Here is a 24,083-nt window from a genome sequence, read left to right as displayed (position 1 = left end):
TCATAGCAATAGATTTATAAGAAAATAATAATAATTAAATATATTATGTAAATTATTTTTTTATTCAATTGAAGGTCCGACCGACTAAAAGAACATTATAAGCCGTATAATAGAGGATAGTCCTCTCATTTTAAATTGGTAAAAACTCTTATTATGAAGAGGTCTGAAACCTATATACATATACCGTATAAAGTTGAGATATAATACTATTTATCCATTATATATAGAAATAATGATTTTCTTTTGATAATAAAATAAGAAATGAAGTGAAATATAAATGGGAATAAAAATTTTGTTCTTATATTTAGTAAGCTGGTAAGCATTAGTTTTTATTCCTAATATATATTTGCAATACTTAGCTATCCATAAATAGTTATTTTTAAGTTGAAAATTAACAAATCAAAATATTATTTTAATAATAATGTCGTTTAAATATCTTTAATTCACATTTTTTTATTATAATTGTGTGGATTGTAAATGAGTATATCTTGTCCTTAACTCATATGTACGTGCTGTCTGTTTTCTGCTAATAATTCATAATTTAGTAACCATAAAATCAAATATTAAATTAAGAAATATTTTCATTATGTAACAAACAGATTCGCAATTGTGGAAGGAAAAAAAATTTTCTATATATGTGCTATTCTGTTCTTGGAAAGGGTAGATTTTGTGCATTCATTGGATGCTCTAAATTTAGTTATTGACATATATTACCATGCATATACTATGTTCATGTTCCTGTGTATAGAATGAAATTCTTACATTCGTTGAAAATCCAATGAACCGGAATAATAATTTGGGTTTTACAATAGGGATAGTAATTGTAATTTGCTAATCAGGTTCGGTTGGTCTTCCTACAATATACACCTCGTAACTTATCTAATACGATGCATAAAGAGATATTGTTATAAACTTGTAAAAAGTCAGCAATTTTAGAAATAACATTTTGGTTTGTCAAGTATTGTTTAGGGTTTTGAGTTTAATCTTGTAGTTAATGATTTCTTAAATTTTAATTGTCTTGGACTTTAGCTTTGCTTGTTGAGATAATTGAGTATAGTTTGGTTGTGGACACAGTTGCCGAGTAGGACCAAAGAGTTGCATTTTTTGTTTTTTTTTTTAATTGTAAAATTAGACTTATTTAGATCTAGTATGTAATCTCATCCATAAACCAAATTAATAAAAATAAAATTTTTTGAAAAATTATTCATATTTATTTTTTGTTTCATCATGAACACTCTCGTTGCAACAGAAAATTATTTTTTCATTGATTTGTTTCAGTAGACCTATATACTGAATTTAAACACGTATTTTTTTTTCAATGACTTTTCAAGTGATTTGTATCAATGAATTTTATATAATGGTTTTGGAAGTTGTATAAGGATATATAGTGTTAAATATAAGCGTGAATCTTTGTATTTTTATCATGCTATGATATCGTGTCGTGCCAAATAAAATTTGGTTCTAACTAAACTTATTCATGAATCGAGTATGGGCTTGCAAAATAGTACTCAAACGTAATGAACTTGATCCATTTAATTTGTTGTAATTTTTTTTTTATCGCACCTGAGCCGAATTCTTTACCGTCCGTTTGACTTTAATCGGGCCTCTTGAATAAGAGAGAGAGAAGAGGGGGCCCCATTTGATTCGACCGTTTACAATTGTTTGCGTTACAAAAGAACTAATGACACTTGCAGAGCATGCGGAAACATCACAGCCGCGTGGGACCGACTTAGGGAGTTGCAGGGCGAATGAAATTTCGACGCGTTAATCGTGGACAGCAGCCATTGACCGAAAATAGTGCATTAACAAGTAGCTTTAAAATTTACCCATGTGCCTCCGAATTTTTGCCTTCAAAAGAACGCTGTTTGTCCAAAAACTGGAGTCAAAATGAATTCCAATTTCCCCAAATAGTGAAAGAAAAAGAGAGAGTATGGCAACCAAAGAGGACAACAGAGAAAGCCCTAAAACCTCGTCCAAGGTACGATCTTTAAAATCTCACTATTCTATTTTTATTCCGCGATCTGCACTGCTTATTTTTCTCAGCCTAGAAAATCTTGTTTGCTTCCTGAGAAAATTTAGGGGAAAAGAAATTATGAATCCAAACTTTTTGGATTTGCAGCTGTTGCCTTTGTTTGCTTACTTAGATGAATGCATCTGAATCTATAATTGTTAGAAGAGATGAACAGTAGATTATAATGCTAGTAGCAAGTTTAACAATGAGCTTTATACTGAAAATTTGGGATTTGGTTGTGGTAGTTTATACCATTCAGTGAGTGAATTTGACGTATCATATAGACTGGATATCTTAATGTGAATCCTTATATCAATTAATTCGTTAGTCCTTCCCTGCCTCTTTTCTAGCTATCTATTGCAAAATTCCTTAGCCATTGATTTCAGTTCATGGAATGAGTTATTTGTGGTATGGTTTTATGATTCCCTCCCTTTTTCTCCTTAACGTGTTAAACCTTAAACTTTAAATCTAATAACACTAAAATCTCCTAGTAAGAACCAATTCTGAGGTGTGTTCTCTGATTTTGTACCGATTAATATTTTTTTTTCAGTAAGATAAATAAGGTCATTATGAATCTTTGGAAGTATTTGCTTCCCATTGAATTACCTCCCAATTTCTTTGGAGAGTTCTGGGACAAATGAGCTCAGCTCAACTCCATTCCATCTGATGGTTTGGTTATCAGTGTTCAGAAACTTGACTCTTTTTCCAAAACCCTTAGGAGATTCTTTCTCTGCGTTTCAACAGAGATTGAAGCTCAAAAAAATTTTCCAGATCAGTGGGAAGGGTTCTAAAACATACTTCTTATTTGCTTTGGCTAATTTAACATTATATTCTTGGAGAACTATATCAATATCATTTAGACATACAGTTTCTTTCAGCTTTAGCATCTACTACGTACGACATGATACAGTCTTTCTATTATCTTCCGGTGCTACTACAGCATTATGCTTTACCTGAGAAGTTCTTTAAGGAACTCTTCAATCGTGAGAACAATCACATTTGTTAGTCTTTTTATGAAACAGATCCCTCTTAAACCTATACTTCCAATGTCAGCATCCTTCTGCATTTCTGTAGAGAGAGAGAGAGAGAGAGAGACTGTTTGATATGTCCGTTTCAATCAAGACTGTCAAGGAATTCATTGTTAAAGTAAATTTCAATGCAAATGTTCCAAAGTGCAATCTGCTACCCAGAGAGGGATCCCAGTGGTACTTGCCCGATAGGTGGCATTCTTCTTAGTCATGTGAGATTTGCTGTAACTTTTCTCCCAATATCATTTTTGAGGCTGTAAGTTTAGCGAGCTGCATGTTAAGTTTCACCTTTTGGGATAGACTTTGATTAACAATATTCTGTGATTCTAAAACTATGATCACTTTCTTGTGCTAAGGAACTTGAAAACCCACAAATATGACTCTTGCTAAGTGTTGTATCACTTCAGTGATTCCAAACATATCCATCAGTAACATAGTGAAGAAGCTTATATTGATAGGTGGTCATCCATCATAAAGATCTCCATTGTTTTGCCTGTAAATCAAACATCTGATGTCCTGAAAATGGATTTGAACATGCATGCAGCCAGTATTTTTCCTTCAATGATTGTTCTCATTGTGCTTTTAACATGGGAAGAAAATAGAAATAAAGAGATGAGACGCATATGATATTTTAATTCTGATGACAGAATCCACGAGTGGCAGTGCGATCGGTTGATACATATGCTGCACAATGTGAAACATGCTTAAAATGGAGGGTGATTCCAACACAAGAAGAGTATGAGGAAATCAGAAGCAAAATCGCAGAAAATCCCTTTGTTTGTGACAGGAAACCTGGCGTGTCTTGTGAGGATCCTGCTGACATTGAGTACAATGCAACTCGAACGTGGGTCATTGACAAGCCTGGCCTCCCAAAGACACCCAATGGTTTTAAGAGGAGCTTGGTGCTTAGACGAGATTTCTCCAAAATGGATGCATACTATATCACTCCTACAGGAAAGAAACTAAGAACAAGAAATGAAATTTCAGCATTTTTAGAAGCAAATCCAAAATACAAAGATGTATCTCTTGAGGACTTCAATTTCACATCTCCTAAGGTGATGGAAGACACCATACCTGAAGATGCAAAGAAAATTAATGCTACTGTTGGTAGTAGTGGTAAGAAAGCTAAGGCATTGAAGGATGCAGCTTGAGCCTGGAACTGTTACATCACTGAGCTGCCCTAAAGCCCATTGTTATGCGGTGTTGTGTTTTACGAGAATGGTCTGATAATGGATTTCTGCTCATTTTTCACGTCATTTGAGGATTTTGTTAGTCCAACGCATTTTGGAGATGATGGTAGAATTACAGAGCAGTTTTGTAAGAATAGTATTCGTTTTATAATTGGGTTGTCCTTCGGCATTGGTCTCATTGAAAAATTATATAAAATGTCGGATTCAATATTGGCTCAACTTTCATGCTTTAACTTTATTCATGGCACTCAATTTTTATTTTGATTTTGATTTATTAAATACTTTCAGTTATAAAGCTGTATCTATTAAAAATTTTGGACACTTCAATTTATAAAATCATCAATTAATATTTAGTGTATATCCGATAGATATATGTTATTCACCCAATAAATATTCAGTATATAAAAGTCAAAAATATGCTAATTTTTTTTTTTTTTTTTTTTGCGGTGAGGTGTATTATACTTTTAAAATTTATAAATTTAACTACATGACAAATTATTAATACAGTTTAAAATACTATATAGTCAAAATAGATAAAATTCAAGATATTATATGTAAAATTGTAAAGCTTAAAGATGTATTTATATGGTCCGCCTTAAAAGGTTTGTAGAGTAGATCCGTGTCAAAAAAAAAGTTTGAATGGTTGGAGTATGAAGCTAGCAATCCAATCATTGATACGAGTAAAATTGATTTTATTAAAGGCAAAAACTGCCACGTTGTCCCTGTAACGAAATGTGTGACAAGCTGTCAGACTTCTGAATTAGCGTCTATTACAGTGTTTGGGATCAAGTAATCATTTATTGCCGCCAATGCATAAATGCAAAAAGATGTGGGAACAGAAGCATAATTAGCTGAAAACAGCAAAGCAGCAAACATAAATAAGATGAATATGGCAAATTCATGTCCAAATAATTTGGAACTATTGTCGAGATAAAATGACTAAAAATGAGAAAGGACAGGGGATTCAGGGCATGCAACTGTACAAACCTCATTTGAATTTCCAATCATTTTTGTCGAGTTTTGTAAGAGAACTATCCAGTTTCGCTGAAAATACAGATACATACACTCTTCTGTTTCAAAGAATAGTAAAAAAGTTCTGTACAGATTTAACGGGATACTAAGAATCGTATATACAATACAACGAAAGAAAGGTATAATCTCTCTATTTGAATCGCCATAGTCCTCAGTTGTAAGTTTTCAATGCCTTTATTTCGCCACCGGTGAAATGGAATTTTTCAGATTTGGAGGCCCTGCAACTGATGATAAATAGATGGCAAATCCAGCATGCAGAATCCATCAATAGAAAAAAAAAAAGGGGATCCTCTGCAGAAACCATGTGATTCAAGTGCCGAGTGTTTCTCAGGGCCATGGAAAGAAGAATTGCTGTTAGTATATACATATATGTTCTGCTGTTAGTTGAACCTAATGTTTAGCCTTACAAGCTACTCTTGTTTGGTGTACTCAAGAAGCATATGTGGCGATCTGTATATCTTTACAAGTGTCCAGTAAAGGACTTCTTCAACTTGAAGCTCCCCCTCTGCTCTTGCAGCATATATATCCTCGCAGATGGCTATCAACCTACATCATGCAATAACTTGTTAAGTACCAGGAAGAGACTGAAACATGAAGTATCCAGAATTTTTGCTCGACATGGATGACAGAATAAAGCACACGGTTTTTTAAGAGACAGAAAGAAGCGAGGAATTCTCTTTTTGACTATGGCTACATGCAAGGTTAAATTTAGGAGTCAATTTGTTTTATTTTAAATATCAACTCACAATTTTAGTCAAATTTAAAGTGCAATTGAAAGTGGAAGTTAATACAATATGAAGACTCTGGACAGCTATCCAAGCTTTTAAGCCGGGAAAATTTTATATTTTACTGTATAATTCAAAAAGGAATTTTAGATGTAATGAAGGCAAGTGCTCCCACACTGGCCCCATTCTAAATCCGTCCTTACATTTTGTAATGATCATCACACATCAATATCTGGAAAATTAACAGACAAAAAAGAGGCCCAAAATAGAGTCTTTTTACCTGTCACAGGAAGGTAGATTTTCATATGGTATTCTCATTCTTAAGTCTGAGCACTGAAGTCTGATAAAACGGCCCACAGCGAGCACAAAAGTTATGTAGAGACCCCAGATGCTGAACTTGCTGATCGTGTCACCAAGAATACCTTCTGCAGAAGTTTTTGGGCAATAATATCATCATTGAAAAAGAAGAGAATTTTCCCACCAGATTGTCATAGCTATGACAGAGAAATGCATTTTCAAACTTACGTGGTGGAGTTTCCTCGGACATTATAATGGCCATGGGTCCTCTCAAACCTCCACAGGCACTTGCATTTGGTGAATTGATATCATGAAATGACCACCAGTTAACATCTGCATGATTTAAAATGAGATCCGCACTAACCGCAGTTTCCTGTAAATACAGTTTAGTCACGTTTCATTAAATAAAAAAAGAAAAAGCATGTCTAATGACAAGTATTAATCTTAGACTGGATAGACTACCCTTAACAGATGACATTTGGACTAATGGAAAGGTTGCTCCATAGTCACTTAGAGGTCACAGGTTCAAAGCACATAAAGTTCCTTGAAAGTTAAGGAATGCTGTGTGCATCTAACCCTCTCTAGAGTCCGCAATACAAGAAGCCTTGCACCGATTGCAGAAAATTTAATAGCTCAAGTGGCATTTCAATATAATGACTGATTTAAAGAAATGATTTAAATGTATTAAAAAGGCTTTAGAAATTACTTCCAGCTGCAACAATGTATCTAACCATAACAAATTTCTTATAACAGAAAAACACAGGACCAGAAACCAATTTCTTATGAAATACAATTAATAATTTCATCTTGCACACACACACACACACACACACACACACACACACACACAGAGGAGAGATCTGCTGAGTGAATGAAGAAAAGTAATTGGATAAAAGTGTAAAATACCTCTAATTCCAAAGGTCTGACATCACCAGAACCAGAAACACGCAAGTATCTTGGATAAAGATTGTATATCCTAAAGCTGTTTGTAGAACCATTAAGAACTTTCTGGATGTCTGATCTTTTTGGAAGATACAGAGAATCAACAGGTTTCTCATATTTCACTACTTCCTTGCCCTTTGGCCTCTCTCTGGAAAGTATCCAGACCAAAAGAATATCCATATCCATATCCCAATCAAGGGACTGGATAAATCTCCTCTGAACCACATCAGGAACAAGCCACAATGTACTTGCATCTGCTTGGCAGCATATCAACTGAATGTCATTCTTATTATAAGTATACAAATAACCATAGGGATCGAGATCAACATCAGAGTTGACATCATCCCATGGGATTTTTTCGCAAAGAGTAGTTTGATACAATGTTAATCTTCCACCCACTGTCTTGATATCAAGCTGAACACTTGCATCTTTAATGGGGTTGGCAACATTTGTTGGGTTGCCACTACTGTATATCTGTGAGAAAAAATAGATCATTTCATGAAACATTAAGATGCACAATTGCATGTTTGCTTACACTGCAGTAAGAATAAAATTCAAGTGAAATTTATTGTGTGTGCACGACCCCCTGCGTGAATGTGGCCAAATAAATAAATTTGCCCCTTAACTTCTTGAGAAATAACCACTCGCACAAATATTCTTTTATTTGGACCTATGAAACCTATGTTCTATTATTTTGGAAGAAATACCTTGGTTCTCAAGTTTGCATGTGTCCATACACTTGCAGACATGGCATAAGGATATGGAGACGATGAACTTTTTCCAAAAAGTTGTTCTAGTTTATGTATTAGGCCCATATAAATGCATGTGCACCTTTTCTCAAATAACATTAAAGATGTTCTTAGCTAGCATAAGCAGCAATTTCTGATTTCATACAACCTACTATAGTGTTTATGAATGACTTTTTCCAGAACTTGTGAAAACAAACTACTATTGGAACCATTAACAAATTTATTGGGCATGCGTACCATACAGAAAAACAGTTGTGTATTATAAGTTACTTACCAGCATAGGAGCCCAAATAACACAGAGTAAAAAGAAGAAAAGGCATATCCCATTGCAACATTTGGTCCATTTTGTTTGCCTCTCTCCTTGTTTGTGTGCAGCTCTATTCAAGACAGCATCACATTTAACAAGGTATAAACTTGCATTTATGTCTTCCAGCTAAAGAGAAAGGCTACTTATCAGTTCCAAGACTAATGAATTGATTACTTGATCTATGAAAAATAATAAAGAAATTAAAATTAATCAAATGATATCTGAGAATAATAGTGAATGCAACTTCCTACACAGGCAGAAAAGAAAACGAAACTCCATATCAAGTTAATGGAATTCAAATTTTCAAAAAGTAAACCACATTAAGAGACTTCTGAAAGCACGTATTTTCAATTGGCATATATATTAACTGAGACCCAACGACAAGAGAAGGGAAAGATTTTCCTTTCATAAACTATTTTCTGAAGGGTTTAAGGTTTGATAACAAACAATAATAGAGAGAACATTAAAACCACAATGCTAAGGCATTGGTAATTTCCATGCCACCCATGAAAGTGATAAATTAATAAAGCAAGATAAATGGAGAGTCCAATGTTAGCTAAAGCATTCTAAAATTACCTTCAGCCAGTCATACATGGTCAAAGACGTGGTTGTACATGACCAGTCCAGCACACATCGCAATTCATAAAGGAATGGCAGAGCACGGTAAAGTCTATAGCCTAAATAATTAATTCGTGAAACTTTGCTGGTCAAAAACTGTCGATACAAGGTGCTTTTATGAGGAATCCCATGACGGATTTGTATAGCCTGCAGTGCTAGAGACACTGCTTTCGCAAGAAATATAGCACGAAGCGCTACCCCTGCAGCATGCTCTTGGGAAGGTTCCAAGTGCCAAGCATATATAGTGACTGAATATGTGAAGAGGAAGAGGTTGAAAATGTAATAGATCACCTTTGCAGTGGCAAATGAACAGAGGTAAATAACGCGATCAAGGACAATCAATAAAAAGATAGCCTGCACATATGAAGCAGTTAGAAATCCAGAGAAAATAGGGGGTCACATGAACAAAAAAAAAAAAAAGATATCTGCTACACATTTCCAGCTGAGTAAGCCAGTAAAAAGGAATAAGCTCTAACTTTACTCAGAATTAAGTAATTATAAATCTCTCTCACCATATCTGCGCCTCAGATGATTCAGGGCACATGTACCATGTAAATCATTTCATGAAAAACGATGTGTCATTTGAATCATGAAACCTTGCTATGTCTGATTTAAAGCTTTTCAGAAGAAGTAGAAAAATACAAGGAGGTTTTTCAGGAGAACAATTGAAATTTTAAAGTTGCCACATTTACTAATTAAAAACATAGGGCCAAGAGCTGCCAATATAAGATGATTAATAAACATCAACTTGGTCTTATCTCTGTTAACTTCAGCACTTGCGCTTCTGAGCTAAATCAATCCCACACAGGTGATTCAATCACTATATTGAACTTGGTTTGGTTTTTGAATTACAGTACGCAGAAAAATAATATTAATACAGAAATTGATAGAGAGACTAACCATCAAGACAAATACGAACTCTTTTGGAAACTGATCTTCAAGCTGATAAACATCTAGAAATTCGCTTTTGTTTTTTATGACAGATTGGTAGAAAATTGCAACCAAGAAGAACACACACAAATCTGCACCAAATATGTATGCATAAAGATCAATCTCTCTTTTGCCTCCCCCAATGACAGAGATAATAGGGTATGGAAATCCTATTTCTTCAACAAACCCGTCACATTTTGCTTTAAGAATCTCTTTTGCTACATCAGCTGCTGGCGTTAGTGACTTGTACCATTCTGCAGATGCGCAGCTTGTCAAAGGGGAGGCATATACTACCTCAAAAACAACCAGGGCCATGTTAGGGTTTTCTTCACTTCTTTCAATGCTCTGGACATGAATCCTACTAGAAAAAGGGCAAAGATTTGGGAACTTTTCTTGGCATCTCTGATCATGAACAAGTTTAAGCAATTTGTTTATTCCCGACTCAATTCTCTCCGGCTGGATTCCATCCTCCGGCCACAAGTGGACATCCACAGACACCTGGACAAAATATGGAGGAGACTCTGCTCCTTGTGTCAGTGATTCCCAGTACCTAAAAATGCTTCTGACTATCAATTTTACCATAGTTGTCATTCCATGCAGTAATTCTTGTGCCTTTTCACTCCAGCTATAACTCATAAGAACATCTTCTCTATGCAGAGAAGCTTTTCTACAGAATTTACTGTCCACAGAAGGCATCCATTCACCATCTTTTGCAGTTATAGAGCTCTGTAGAAGGGTAAATAAGTACACAAGGAACAAAGGCAATGAACTGATGACAAAGGAGGAGTTGATTTCATGTGCAGGAAATCCTAACTCACGAAGGATGACTGAACCAATAGTCAACCCGCAGTGCTGAATGATTATCTGGTAGAGATACTGAAGCAAAATGTAAACTTCAGTATAAATCAGCATGATAACCCAGAAAACATAATTTGGGCCGGTATTTACACATAAAGCATATAAGAAAAGAGCCGCAAGATACACCATAGAAAGCAAACTAAAGTTCCACAGAAAAACAATAATGAAACAACAATAACACACGATATCGTTATTGAACCGCATTTGGGACCATACATATCGGAAGATCCTTCCTATCTGCAGACTTGTAGCATCTGAACTCATATCAGACTGCAGAGATGACGAACGGTCCAAATTAAGATGTTTATTCTTCTGGTTTTCCATCTCATCATGTATTCCATTCTCAAAAGAGAACTGTTCATTCGTATCTGAATCCTCTGGTTCAATGTTCAAGAAGCTCACAAGATTGTTGACTGCCTGATTTCCAATAGACTGCACCTGGGAAACACCATCACCTATCAGCTGCACTGCAGATCTTAAAGGATTTTCCTTTGATCGGCCCTTCTCTTTTTTTCCAGAATCAAAAAGCATGCTATCAGCTGATTCCTGTCTGATCTCGGTGATCTCACAAATTGGAGATTCTGAGGAATACTTCGGAGACATTTCTCTTTCTAGACTTTCGGTATCCAAACTAAATGGGGATTCATGCCTTTCAAAAGGACATACTGAATCCTCTCTAGTACTATGCTCTTGTTTAGCAGGGGTTTCTCCACCTTTATCAGGACTAGAAGAATCCCTTTTAGAAGTAAGAGAAATGCTCCTCCTTTTTCTTATACCTTCCCTCTCATGGGAATGGCCACCATAATTAGTAGTTGACTTAACATTGTGAAGCTCAATTTGCAAGTTGAGCATCTCAGACTTCATCTTCTCCACTTGCAAATTACGTTGGCATTTCTTCTCCTCAGATTCACGAATATGTTGCAACTGTGCAGTTTTCCATGCAGCTTTCTTCTCCTGCTCATGCACAATGGCGCCAATTTGCTCCGCTTCAAGATAACGTGAGACATGATCAAATTCACTAGAGGAGAACATATATGACTGAAGTGATACCAGTAGAAATATTATGATCTCAACCAGTGCAGATCTTGCAGTAATTCGAAACCCATAATCATATTTATAAAATCCAATCATCTCATATATGTAATCTATCGTCTCACACTTCCCAGAACTAAATACGCCCACAAAAGGAGATTGATAGGCAAGAGACAAAACAATAAGAACAAAATTGTATATGCGCAAGAACCTGAAGATCTTGTTCTTCTTCTTCAGTATTACAAGTCTCATCCGAAAGAAAACCAGGGCAAATGCAAGATAACCGAGGTGCAGAATGTCATACTCAAGGGTCCCAGTAATCAAAATCAAACAAAGCACAAGATCCAACAGATGACAATAGCAGTAAAGTCTCAGGTAGTCAAGAAATGTCCACATGCTCTTAGTTTCAAAAGACAGATCCTTCCAAACAAATATATTTTTACGTTGAGACATCATTTGACGATATGTGGATGAGCCTGAGAAACTGGAGAAACGATCAGCACGAAGTTTGAAACAAGCAAACATAAAGACCACAAAATAGCTGGCAAGCATGCGAGAATCATCCACGACAAGTCCTACAGCAAATGCAACACGTCAAATTAGCATAGGCTAACTAAGATAGAAGAAATCATGGCAGACGTAATTATCATATGAAAATTGTACGCTATGAGAATCAGACATTTTTTTTTTTTTTTGGGTTGGGGGGGTAGGGGGGGGGGGGGTGGGGATTGCAATAAGTTAGAAGACCCTATGAAACTCAACCAACTCACTAAACAATTTAAGGGGCAGGCATTCAGACTTCAAATGGAATATTTTCCAGGGCTGCAAACTTCCACAGGAATAGAAAGGAAACAATATACAAATTTAAGCATTTTGATGGTTTATTGAGAAACAAGTTTAACATGATGAGGAGAGTGAATACCTAGCCAACAGTTTTTGCAATACTGGAAATAAAGAGCAGAGCTTTTCCAGCAGTCATGACAATATACATCTGTCTCAGTTGGGGTAGGTTGATCCGCAGAAAAGATGCTATTCCAGATGGCAAAATACTCGAGGATGAGAATGGAAGCAAACAAGAAAACGAATATGGGCCACAACTTCCGTATGATGCGCCGATGTACAAGAATACAAGCAGCAAGCAATGCAATATATAGCATAGAGATAGCATTCAATAAGGCAAAGCTTGCTAGAAGCAATGCAATCATGTTTATTTCAAGGCCAAAGAGGTTAAACATATTTTCCATCCAGAACTTGAAATATATTTTCATAAGAGCCTTTTGTGTTTCAAATCTTTCCTTTCTCAAAGCAAGAATCCTCTTCTTATTCCACTTATGACTTTCCTTGGTGCTTCCCCAAATATATCCAAATGAAAATTTCCTGCTGCTACTACCTTCTGAACTACCTGTTTTATTGGATAGAATTTTAGGTGCTCGAGTAAGACCGGAGGTGAAAGAGAAAGTGCTTGTAGTTGTAACTCCCTCTATTTTTACGGATGGCAAACAATAGTCTGATGGTGGCTTATTTTCATCATTGGATATAGAACCATTTGTAAAGGCATTTTCATCTGAGACAAACAATGGACAGGGCTCTTCCCACTTGCCTCTATCTGGAACAGTATTTGGCATCTTCTCCAACCAGCGGAACACATTGTACTGAAGAGTGCAAGCAGCGATTACTAGCACTTTTCCTCTCAATCCTGACTCTAGCCCCCAAAAACCTGGCTCATACACACGGAAACCCAAAAAAAGGGAAATTTTTGAATGCTTTTGCCCGGGAAACATTCCAGCTTGTCCACCCCACATCTGAAACAGATACTCAGAAGTCACTAAAAATCCCGTATACAACAGGAATGATTTGGATGGTACCCGAGAAGTTTTGGGTAAAGTTGAACATATTACAAGGCCAAGTAAATATACAAATCCAAAAGCACTAATCGGAGATAATGAAGCATAGAATAATGCAATAAACAGGAACTTCTGACTGTGCCAAATCAGAAACCGTTTAATGAAACCAAATACCCCAGAATCCAATGGATCAGGATCCTCCGACCTGTTGTACTTGCTCTGTCTCCTCTCATAGCTATAAAGTTGCATCACTATTAAGACAGCCAGAGATTCCCAAATATTTTGCAATAATGAAGCCTCTGAGTTGTAGCCCAAATAAAAATACAGATCAATGAACTTGGAGAGCCACATCTCAAATCGGGGGAAACTGCTCAAGCTATAGATGGAGACAGAAACCATGATTGCATATACTTTTAAAGGAAACCATAGACGCCTTTTTGTTTTCTCAACAAGTTGTCTTCCAGTTATCCAAACAAGAAGCAGGAAAATATACCCAAATGATATATAATTGGGTGTTACCAAGTATACGGTGAAAAGAATAGTGAGAAATGCGATGTAGGTGCCACATGATCGATATACAGATAGAAACTTCTGTCCAACTGCACCAAGGAATGATGCTATCCTACTCTCTGAAAACAGAAAAACAAATCAGTTTTCTACGTTTGAACTTTAAAAGCAGGTCAACATATTATCATCATCAATACTACTCACAGTAGGATCACAGTTCAATTGTTGCTCTCATTTAGAATTTCTAGACCGAAGGCTAGATAAACAATGTGATTATTATTTTTTGAGATGGGATGTGACTATTACTTTTGAAATCAGATAGAGGATATATGAAAGGCTGAGAACAAGTTTCACAACTAATAAATAAAGATCAATGGGGGAGCAAACAAGCTTTGGCAAAACCACACCACCCAGGCCTCTTCACTATAAGGTTAAAAAGGGAGCTGGACTTAAAACAACGTCATTTAAAGGGAACTAGTCCTGTACAATATCAGGCAAGGAAAAACGTGGTCCTTGTAAAATATCACATGGTCTTTTTCTTTAAAGTGTCCGATCCAGATTCCTTTATCATGAGTATAAATTTTAGGGGTGAAAAGAGATGGAGATCCCAACTACCATAACCAAATTGTAAGTTCCATCAAAATGTAACAAGCAGTCGATGAATTTATACCATAAGAATGATTGTCGTGGCCATATTTGACAGTTGGAGAGGCATACACTGACAAGAGGACTGATTTGTTCAGACCCGCTTTCAAGATGCTAAATCCAACAGGAGGGCTAGTGGTATTCTGTACAATTGCTGAGAATGAAAATAACATCTCAAAGCCATGGTTATGAATGGCACAGAAGCAAGCAAGCAAGGCTATTTCCAAGAAATCCCAGGAACTATCTTGTTTATCAAGACCTGCATCAATTCATAAAGAATTATTCTGATTATTACTTTTTCCTGGTCAGACTTTGAAAACTGAAAAAAAAAAATCATGTATCAGAAGCAACTAAGAAATAAATTAAAACTCGTGCTCATGGCCATAGAGAAGGTACCAATTCAGGTTGAAGTGCTCAACATAAATGCCTACCTAACTGCAGCAAAACATCCTTACTTAAAGAGCCTGTTTGCTCCAATGCATAAGAGATCAAATCAATCTGAAGAATGTACAACAGTGCAAAGTGAGCTTCACACAGAAGAATCAGGGACTGACGCATCTTTCTGCTGATGCCATGGCTCAAAAGATAGACCAAGAAAAATATCACTGAGGCATATATCAGAACAGAACACCAATTAGCAAACTCAAATTGCCATTTTCCCAGATGCAGTCTTTATTGGTGAGTAAAAGATCTAATGCCACCACAAATTCACAAGAAAATATAGTCTTTTTGCTGAGAATATGGAACTTACTATATACAGCATGGATGAAACCAGGCTTCATGGCAATGAGGAAAATCAGTGCCAGCATAATAGCCCGAGAGCATTTTCTCAGTCCCCATGCAATTGTAGCCACAATGAACACCTTGGTATCTTCTTCCACTGTAATAATGGAACATATACCAGAATAACACAGATGAAGCATTATTGTTAAGTTACCAACACTAACTTACTTACAGAAGCAAATTAGAAATTCGAAAGTATCAAAAGCAGTGGAAGTTAGAAAAAGAATTTGAAGGACATTGGTTGATCTGTTGGTGTTTAGGGACCAAAGAGTGAGAAGAAAATCAATAATGAGAAACTTGAATATTCTAAACAATAGAAATATCTGAATGCAGTATATCTTATCAAGTAACAAACCAGGCAACCACCGATTTAGAACTCCTTAGTTTCACACAAGCTTAAAGAGGATGCAAAAAGCGATAATGCAATATTGTTTTGCAACTCAGCAAGTAACAATTGATGAGGGATTGATAGTACAATTTATTTAATATAACAACAAGACATTTAAAGAAAAATCAACCATTGAAGATGGGCTCTTGAGAGTTATAACAAAAGTGTTCAAACTAACACCAACTATTTTAACTACAACATTTTTATTGAAACTACAACTTATTATATAGAAGGATTAACATTTGACATTGACAGAGAACATAAAACACTCTATGAAACCGTATCCACTAACGATCAAAATAAACCATCAGCCTAGGGTGATTAGAAATTTTATCCTACAAGATATGTGGTCTTTTTTCAACATTTCTTTCTCAAGTAAAAACTCAATTCAGCATCTTTAGAATTGGCATTTGGATGAGTTTATTGATATTCACTCATTTTCAAGTTGCTTCAAAGGTTATTATCAACCATAAATACTGATGCTATGACAACATATTTCAAATCAAGCTCTGCACTTGCTCATTAACTCAACTCGAGTTTACTAAAAACCCAACAAGATGGTCCCCTTAAAGACCCACAATCTTTCACAAAGAATTTCAGTTGCTTGACTAAATATCAACCAGGCTTACAATATTATGATCAAACAGTAAGATACACAAAACCTAATTTTGTCACCTTGGGAATCAAATTATAACATAGTTTAAGACAAATAATACTCTTCAAAATAAATTTGATACTCCAAAAAATCACTCCTGGACAATGTTCACAAATGCGTAAGACAGACATTAAATATTAAGATATGAACCTTAAGATCAATGTAGAATAAGAATCATGTTTCTGAGTAAAAGCTAAAAAACGAGCTGATTGAAGTGCCAATTGTCACCGGATAGGTGCAAGTCTTAGGTCTCTGGGCACAAGTGGCATAAATAAACCCTAAAAATGGAAAACAGTAGCATCCATAAAGTAGACTTAAGAAACTAAAGGTTTGAGCATAAAGCAAATAAGTTCAAGTTAAAGAAACATGTGGAGGACTGGAACTAGAACATTATGATGTGTGTAGAAAAACCTTTATGGCTCAGCAGTTATTAACTTAGTTTCAGAAGAACATGCAGAGAAACAACTTTGCAAATTCACTCCAGAATAACTATAATGAATAAGGCTAGATAAGAAGCGAATGACAAAAATAAAAATAAAGAACATATATGTAGGTATATATGCAGGACAGAGTAATCTACTTATGAGTAGAATAATTAGTTGATACTGCTATAAATGTTATTTCATTACCTTCGGCAGTGGAGTTCTCATTTGAAGATCGATTGCCCTCATCAGACAAGTAAAGGAAAACAGAGTTGTTCACAAGATTGCCCAAAGCAACCAAAATACCAAGACAAAATTGAGCAAGTAGAAAGAATCCGGGAATGGGATAATGCCACAACCCAACCATCTCCCAAATTTTCATGTCCTGCATGCATATGCCAGAAATAACTCTGAACCATCTAAGATTACATTTCAATAACAGACTTATGCTGAAAGAGATAAATACCTTTCTGAGTTTCCTATTCAAGAGAGGAAAAGCTACATTGAAAATATATGTGCTCACAGCCCAAAATAGAATGAAGACAAGAAGCAGCCCATTTAACCGGTGCATACGGAACACAGAAGGGAAGGCATAAACAATGAAGCCAACATATGCAAGCAGCCCAAATGCACATAAACTGGCAAAATGAAAACTCCAGTAGGAAAGAGCGAACAAGGAAACCTATCACATAGACCGTAAGTCAAATGATTGAGCATGGATAGAATGAAATTCATTGTAATTATATCCAACACTCCACATCGCATTCATTAAACAAGAGTATTTACGGAATAGGAAAACAAACAAAAAAGAAAAAGAAAGATGGCTTTACTTTTCTATCAAAAGCTGCAACAGAATGGTTCAAGTAGAATTTGCTCCAATGTTTTCAAACCCGATTAACAGAAACCACCAAATATTAACAGACATTCAATATCAATATTCAATATTTTTGTGTATTTTTGTTATATTGAAGGAAATCGCACGATTCTAATCCAATGGGTTTTAGGGGGACACCTTTTAAGGGCATTCCTTAAAATTATTTCTCCATCTGATAATTATAACATAACAATGAGATGGTCTAGTCGAAGAAAAAGGCGATAAATGTAGTTTATGAATATGTACCGGGAACCCATACGTGAAAAAGTTGATACTAAAGGTCCGAAAAACTGCTCCCCTTAATAAAACGTTGGTATGCCTGACACCAGATCTGCAAATTATCGTGTTGTTCAGTTGGCTTGCAGCAAAAAACAAAGAGAAGTTCTATATATCTAATCAAATACTCAATCCTTTATGTCTTAGTTTGTTATTAATCAGTTCAAACATGAGCCTGCAGAAACAAAATTCTACACAAACAATTTTTATTTTGTTCATGCACAGAGGTCATCAATTCCTTTATTAGGAGAAAGAGATAGGGATTAATGAACTTTTGGGTCGGACAAACTATCAACAACACATAACACTTGAAGCAATTTTGTTGCAAGTTTGAGCATACAGCAGATAAAAATCTTTTGCTAAATACATACAAACAAAATTAAATAAGCAAATTTTCATCAGACAATTTTTCAAAAAAAAAAAAAAAATCATTGGAAAAGTTCTTAAAAAATCAGAATAATAACAGATTGTAAGAAAGCGAATTCTTCCTTTTAATTGACCTTTAGCATATAACTATAGCCCATAATTAACAAACCATGATATTACAGAATCAAAAGTGGAAAACTCTAGTTTGACTGATTGGACTTTAAATTCACAACCCATTCTGTTATAGCCTTATGTAATGGTGGCACAACATGGTGAATGGCAAGAACATGAAAAAAAAAAAAAAGAATAATAACCAGATCAACGGATGCTCCAAGTCTCACCTAGATTGACGAATGAAAAAAGAATGCCTTAAGGGGAGAAGGTGCTCCGACAAATTACTTTCTCTCATAGACATAATGAAATCCATTTCCTCCAAATCACACTTAATAAAGGATAGCTGCATCAGGAGGCAGAAAAAGATTTAGAACTGATTCAATGTAAATAACTTTGAGAAGGCAATGCATAAATTTTGAGCAGTTTGAAGAACAAGCATATTATAGATAAAAATCATTTTCTACCATAAATCACTTAAAAACCTTGTATTGCAAATTGCTATAAGATATCTTCTGAAGATATTCAAAAATGAATAGTTAATAGTTAGGTGTGCTAAAGAACTTGGATAAACTGGAAAGATATTCATCAAATCATCCATTTATCCACCAACAGCTGCTCTAGCCAAATTTGTAAGAGAAGAGTAATCAAGAGCAACTCTTCATTTGAAAGCTCTCCTTGTATGTGGAACAAATTCATCAAGTAAAATAATAAGGCTGCCCAGAATAGTTACTAATTTGCTATTTGAAAGTTTTTAAGGCAAAGGCTACCACAGAAGCACACAAACCATAGAGAACCTAGAAGGCCTCATACTCCAAAACCATAAGCACCCGAAATTGCAGCTAAAGATGTGTCTAATTAATTTCTAATAAAATTTCAACTATCTTAATCAACCAATAACATTACCCTATGCACCTTGAATAAGTGTCTTCCCATAGTTTTAATCTGATTATTTTCAAAGTTCAAACTTTTGCAAACATAGCCTTTCTTTTAGGAAGTATTTGAGAGAGAGACGAATAGGTATAGTATGAAAAGAGTTCTGCTAAATTTTAGAGATGCGTACCATGATGTAAAAAAGCACAAGGGAAATACTAGAAAAAATGTAAAGCCACTCTGTTTTCCCTGATATTTTGAATAGACCAATAAAATCAGCTATCCAGTGAAAGAGACCAGGGACCTCTATAGGAAGCTGATAGACATAAAGAAGGATAATGTTAACCCCTGCATATAGCTGAAGAGGCCTCCACCACCTTCAAGAGCAGTATAAACAAACATAAGCCACTAAGAAGATTAACATGCAATAAATAAAAACAATTAATCATGTGGATGGGACCATGTAGATGTGTGTGTATCACAAAGAAGTAACCTGAAAAGTCCTAGAAAATTGCTTGTCAGAGACCAATCCACAAGACCTGCACAGCTACCAATAAAAAAAGGAAGAGAAAGCCACGAGGGATGGCAAATACCCACACCCAGCTGAATGGGAGGCAACAACAAACAGGAAGTGACCCTGAGATAAGAGCCTTTCATGTAGACAAACAGAGAAATATTAACAAATCAATACCCATAATTTTATTTTTATTATTGTTAGGAAATACTTAAAAGAAACACAAAAATAAGATCCCTAAATTTCAATGGAAGTGTAATCTAATCTGATGAAAGTAGGACAACAAGCACTCGGGGGAAGGGGGGGGGGGGATTATAATAATGAGAATGATGAATAAATTAGGAACAAAAGAAATGATTGAGAAAAAAAATTAGACCAGGAAAATATGTCATTAATGAATGGCCAAAAGCCACCACACAATTTTCAGCAAGAGACATCAAAATGCAAATGGCTAAACAAAGCTAATCTTAAAAGTACGGCAATCTTTTTTTGAAAAAGAATAAAAAATAATTATAAGTAACCAACATGGAAATAAATTTTCAACAGCATGACTTTTGAAACAGCTCCCAAACAGGCTCATCCTTTGTTACATCTTTGCAGGCATGCTAGAAAATGACCTAAACATTTTACCAATTTGTTGGGCATTGTATTGGACAAATTATAGGCTCATCTATGCAAGTTTTCCGTATCGTAATTTAATTTGAACTGAAGAAAATCTTTTGAGATGTGCAAATAATAGTAAAAAGTGTCAATAAGGAGATCCCAACAAAAAATTGAGAAGAGCTAAATATATCCCAGGATCATAATGACTCTTTTAGCTATGTGATGAACTATTAATTAGAAACAGAAGATGTTATCTCTATTGCAATCTTAGGAGGCAACAAGCCATTTTGCTTATTGGAGTCATTCCATAAGCCAGTAAGGTAAGATAATTTTGAAAACTGAAAATTGCATAAGAACACAAACTCTTCCCTGAGATCATAAGAAAAATTCAACCCGTAAAATTAACTTGTGCTTCTGCTTCAAGAATGATGTCCAAATGATCACATTACAATTCCTATTCTAGAAGAACTTATAATAGGTGGAAAAGCAAAACTATTATGTACAAACAAATCAAAAGGTTTCAGAAATAAATGTATAAATGCGTGTGTGCGCACATGGAAATACACATATTACAAGAAGAGAACTTGGAGCTGTAGTGAACTACTGACAAACCTATCTGTTCAAGAAAAGTTAAGAAACGACCCCAGCAGGAATCTTGCCATGGAAACAGACCAAATCTGATCCCGTATATATCAACTAAAGCAACAGAAACTGTTAATAGTTGTACCACCAAGAAATAGATCACATATAGTGATTTCCAGGGCTGGACTCTGTAACAGCATACCATGGGAAAGCGTCAGTAAATACGATCCATAAAAACATGATAAAAGAACAACAGTTAAATAAAATGAAATAGATTCTTACACCATAAAACCAATTAGATGTGCCCACCAAGCATTTACTCCACTCCATCCATTTCCCTTAATCGCCCATAAAGTAAGATATACAAGTTGAGAAAGAATGACAAGAAGGGAGAACAAAATAATGGGCCACAGTAACAAAAATCGCCTCCGAAAACGAAAGCCTATAAAATTTAAACAAAAGAAAAATATATGTTAATTGAATAAAAGGGAATCAAGGGAAAAGTTCCCCCAAATTGGGATCTTATCCTATGGTGGTCTCCAATGTCCCAAAACGCATATTTCAGTACATGGAGAATATTTTCACTTTCGAGCCAATCAAGAGTTAAAGATACCAAATGAATATTATCTTAGGTATGCACTAATTGACTAAAACTGCATTCTTTTAAACCTTCCAACAACATTCATATCCAATCTCTCAACAAAAGCTGAAAAACAAGTTTTTGGTTCTTTGGAATATGACATTTATTATTAGAGTATAAAAAATAAAAATTACTGAATAAAACAAAATTATCCTTGGCTAAATTTAAAAGCTAATAATTTGATTTAACCTTATACAAACAGTAAATATCAATTTAAATTGCATTTTTTAACACATAGAAAATATATATTGAAACTTTAAATTTTGTAAAATTTGCAAAAAACGCTCTGCTTGATTATATTCAAAGGAAAACAATGATGCAAGATAAAATAAAATATAAAAATAATATATCTACATATATAATTTGTTTACTTTTTTTTCTCTCAGAATCCCATAAAATTAAAACATAAAAAGCTAACCCAAAATTAGAAATTAATCATATAAAATAAGAGCAACTATTTGAGATATTGATAATGAGAAAACTAATATGAAACTAAAATCAATGGAAATAGTTAAGAAAGAACCAGAAACATTTCACTTTTTTTACTGAATTTTTTAGTTGAGAGACTACTGAAACACAATCATGGTTATTATTATCCTCTATATGTGTACGTATACATACATACATATATTATTATTATTATTATTATTATTATTATTATTATTATTATTATTATTATTGTGAGACTAATATGACTTTTTTCAAAAATGAAGTTTAATATATAACTAACAAATTTAATCACAATATCTGCACTGAAAGTAAAGACCCAACAAGTCAAATAAATAACAGTGACAATGTGGGGCACATTGTTTACCAAGGAAGCCTCCAGTGCTCAATCAGCAAAGAGATGAATACTAATATTGATAAACTATTATTCGTGTTTGATTTTGAAGCAGCATACTTGCGCATCCCTAATAACAAATACAAGCAACAACAAGCACTGATATGCCATATCAGTCCAGATATGTTCCTCTCATTGCTGAAAATAGCATCATTATTCCAGCCAAATACCCAATTCCAAAGGAGAAAGGTTATACAACAGTATGGTCTGGAAGGCCATGAAACTGATAAGAAAATAAACAACTCACCTATTTTAGGTGCAGCATACTGAATGATAAGGAAAGCTATCAAATCAACAAGAGAAATCAAACTCCAATTAATCAAAGCAGCTGCAAAAAACAATTATAGAATAATTAATTACTTAGAAGCCATAAAAAAGACAAAAAAAAAAAAAAAAAAACAATGCATGATCCGTTCTATAAAAAGTTGTATGCAATTCCAACAATCAGAAACTGTAGTAACTATTATCCTTCCATCCTTCTGCATTGATTTCAAATAGCTCAACTGAACTCAACTAAGCCTTAAATCCAAAGCATAAAATAACCTAATTACTAATGCAGTATAGTACATGTCTACAACCCAATTGTAGAAATGTACTGTGTTTGAAATTTGAAATCGGCCATCAAAACACATCAAAGCAGCAAACTGCAAGCTACCAGTCAAAAAGCCAACAGAACAGATTGTAGAAGAAAAAAAAAAGCAGTAGAAAGTAACATCGAAAAGCATGTACCTGTTAAGAGAAGCAATGGCAAAACAAATCCGACGAGAAAATTCCCCATGAGAAAAAGGCCACTTCTTAAGACCTTAGAATCATCAGTTCTTTGTCGGTAATTTCACAATTCCATTAATGAGTTTTAAGAGTTTCATCGAAAGCATGAGAAAATCCAATTTCCCGGGAAATACAGATTTTCTCGTTTGATTGGGAGTCGTAAACCGGTAAACGCAGCGGTTGCTTAGCTCTTTGTCTTGCTTTTACTTCCAAAAACAATAATGAGAAGAGGTTTTCTAAAATTACGGGAACGATAAATAATTTTGCTTTTTTCTTTTTACATAAAATGTGCTTTGGCTATTCTGTTTATACTTCAGAATTTAGATGCTTTCTTGAAAACAATAATTTAATTAAATAAACATATATTTTTTTAAAAAATACCACGTTTTGGCATTTTCTTATATTAAAAGATCCGTGGGAACTAATTTTCGCTAATTTTTTTTAATTAGCTAATTTTCACTGATTTGGTAAGTAATTAAAATAAGTAAATGATACGGTTAAGATAAATTTGTACAAATTAAAAAGTCCAACTTATTAAAAATTTATATTTTTATTTTTATGGAATGAAATTTGATTTTTTTTCCATTATTAATCTTGAAAGCTAATTACTAGATGACTTGACGAGCATAATAATAATGCGAAAATTCTTATACAATATAATCTAATTTTAAT

General features: G+C 34.6%; 2 protein-coding genes across 4 annotated transcripts; one reads left to right on the top strand and one right to left on the bottom strand.

Moving 5' to 3' along the window:
- Nucleotides 1-1,820: 1,820 nt before the first annotated feature.
- On the top strand, nucleotides 1,821-4,415 carry LOC105650050 (methyl-CpG-binding domain-containing protein 4). Its single transcript, XM_012236923.4, has 2 exons — nucleotides 1,821-1,978; nucleotides 3,687-4,415. The coding sequence occupies exons 1-2, from the start codon at nucleotides 1,931-1,933 to the stop codon at nucleotides 4,188-4,190; spliced, it is 552 nt and encodes a 183-aa protein (XP_012092313.1). The 5' UTR covers nucleotides 1,821-1,930; the 3' UTR covers nucleotides 4,191-4,415.
- Nucleotides 4,416-5,192: 777 nt separating this feature from the next.
- Nucleotides 5,193-23,684, bottom strand: LOC105650049 (piezo-type mechanosensitive ion channel component). 3 transcript variants are annotated; one of them, XM_012236922.4, is made up of 21 exons: nucleotides 23,373-23,684; nucleotides 22,891-22,971; nucleotides 21,445-21,604; nucleotides 21,193-21,350; nucleotides 19,957-20,113; nucleotides 19,654-19,840; nucleotides 18,821-18,936; nucleotides 18,084-18,168; nucleotides 17,430-17,645; nucleotides 17,171-17,348; nucleotides 15,467-15,595; nucleotides 15,147-15,320; nucleotides 14,741-14,974; nucleotides 12,642-14,192; nucleotides 9,800-12,294; nucleotides 8,858-9,253; nucleotides 8,249-8,407; nucleotides 7,190-7,699; nucleotides 6,512-6,656; nucleotides 6,267-6,411; nucleotides 5,193-5,807 (listed from the first exon to the last, which is right to left on the bottom strand). In XM_012236922.4, the coding sequence occupies exons 1-21, from the start codon at nucleotides 23,419-23,421 to the stop codon at nucleotides 5,672-5,674; spliced, it is 7,461 nt and encodes a 2,486-aa protein (XP_012092312.1). In that variant the 5' UTR covers nucleotides 23,422-23,684; the 3' UTR covers nucleotides 5,193-5,671. The 3 variants fall into 3 exon arrangements, with proteins under 3 accessions (XP_012092312.1, XP_037492492.1, XP_037492491.1); XM_037636564.2 differs by lacking the exons at nucleotides 18,084-18,168; nucleotides 19,654-19,840; nucleotides 19,957-20,113; ... (2 more) ...; nucleotides 22,891-22,971; nucleotides 23,373-23,684 and having other exon boundaries at nucleotides 18,821-18,926; XM_037636563.2 differs by lacking the exons at nucleotides 18,821-18,936; nucleotides 19,654-19,840; nucleotides 19,957-20,113; ... (2 more) ...; nucleotides 22,891-22,971; nucleotides 23,373-23,684 and having other exon boundaries at nucleotides 18,097-18,168.
- Nucleotides 23,685-24,083: the final 399 nt, after the last annotated feature.

This window comes from Jatropha curcas, chromosome 5, assembly GCF_041381405.1.
Source record: "Jatropha curcas cultivar XTBG-Jc1 chromosome 5, XTBG_Jcur_1.0, whole genome shotgun sequence".
Taxonomy (NCBI): domain Eukaryota; kingdom Viridiplantae; phylum Streptophyta; class Magnoliopsida; order Malpighiales; family Euphorbiaceae; genus Jatropha; species Jatropha curcas.
This window is presented reverse-complemented; position numbering and strand designations above follow the sequence as displayed.

What these genes read in the sequence shown, in the direction of transcription:
- LOC105650049 (XM_012236922.4), bottom strand. Translation starts at nt 23,421, where the DNA reads ATGGGGAATTTTCTCGTCGGATTTGTTTTGCCATTGCTTCTCTTAACA. An exon ending in TGAGAACTCCACTGCCGAAG is followed by an intron (nt 15,596 to 17,170) that starts GTAATGAAATAA and finishes CCATTATTACAG; the next exon opens with TGGAAGAAGATACCAAGGTG. An exon ending in TTTCATCCATGCTGTATATA is followed by an intron (nt 15,321 to 15,466) that starts GTAAGTTCCATA and finishes TATATGCCTCAG; the next exon opens with TGATATTTTTCTTGGTCTAT.
- LOC105650050 (XM_012236923.4), top strand. Translation starts at nt 1,931, where the DNA reads ATGGCAACCAAAGAGGACAACAGAGAAAGCCCTAAAACCTCGTCCAAG. An exon ending in GCCCTAAAACCTCGTCCAAG is followed by an intron (nt 1,979 to 3,686) that starts GTACGATCTTTA and finishes TTCTGATGACAG; the next exon opens with AATCCACGAGTGGCAGTGCG.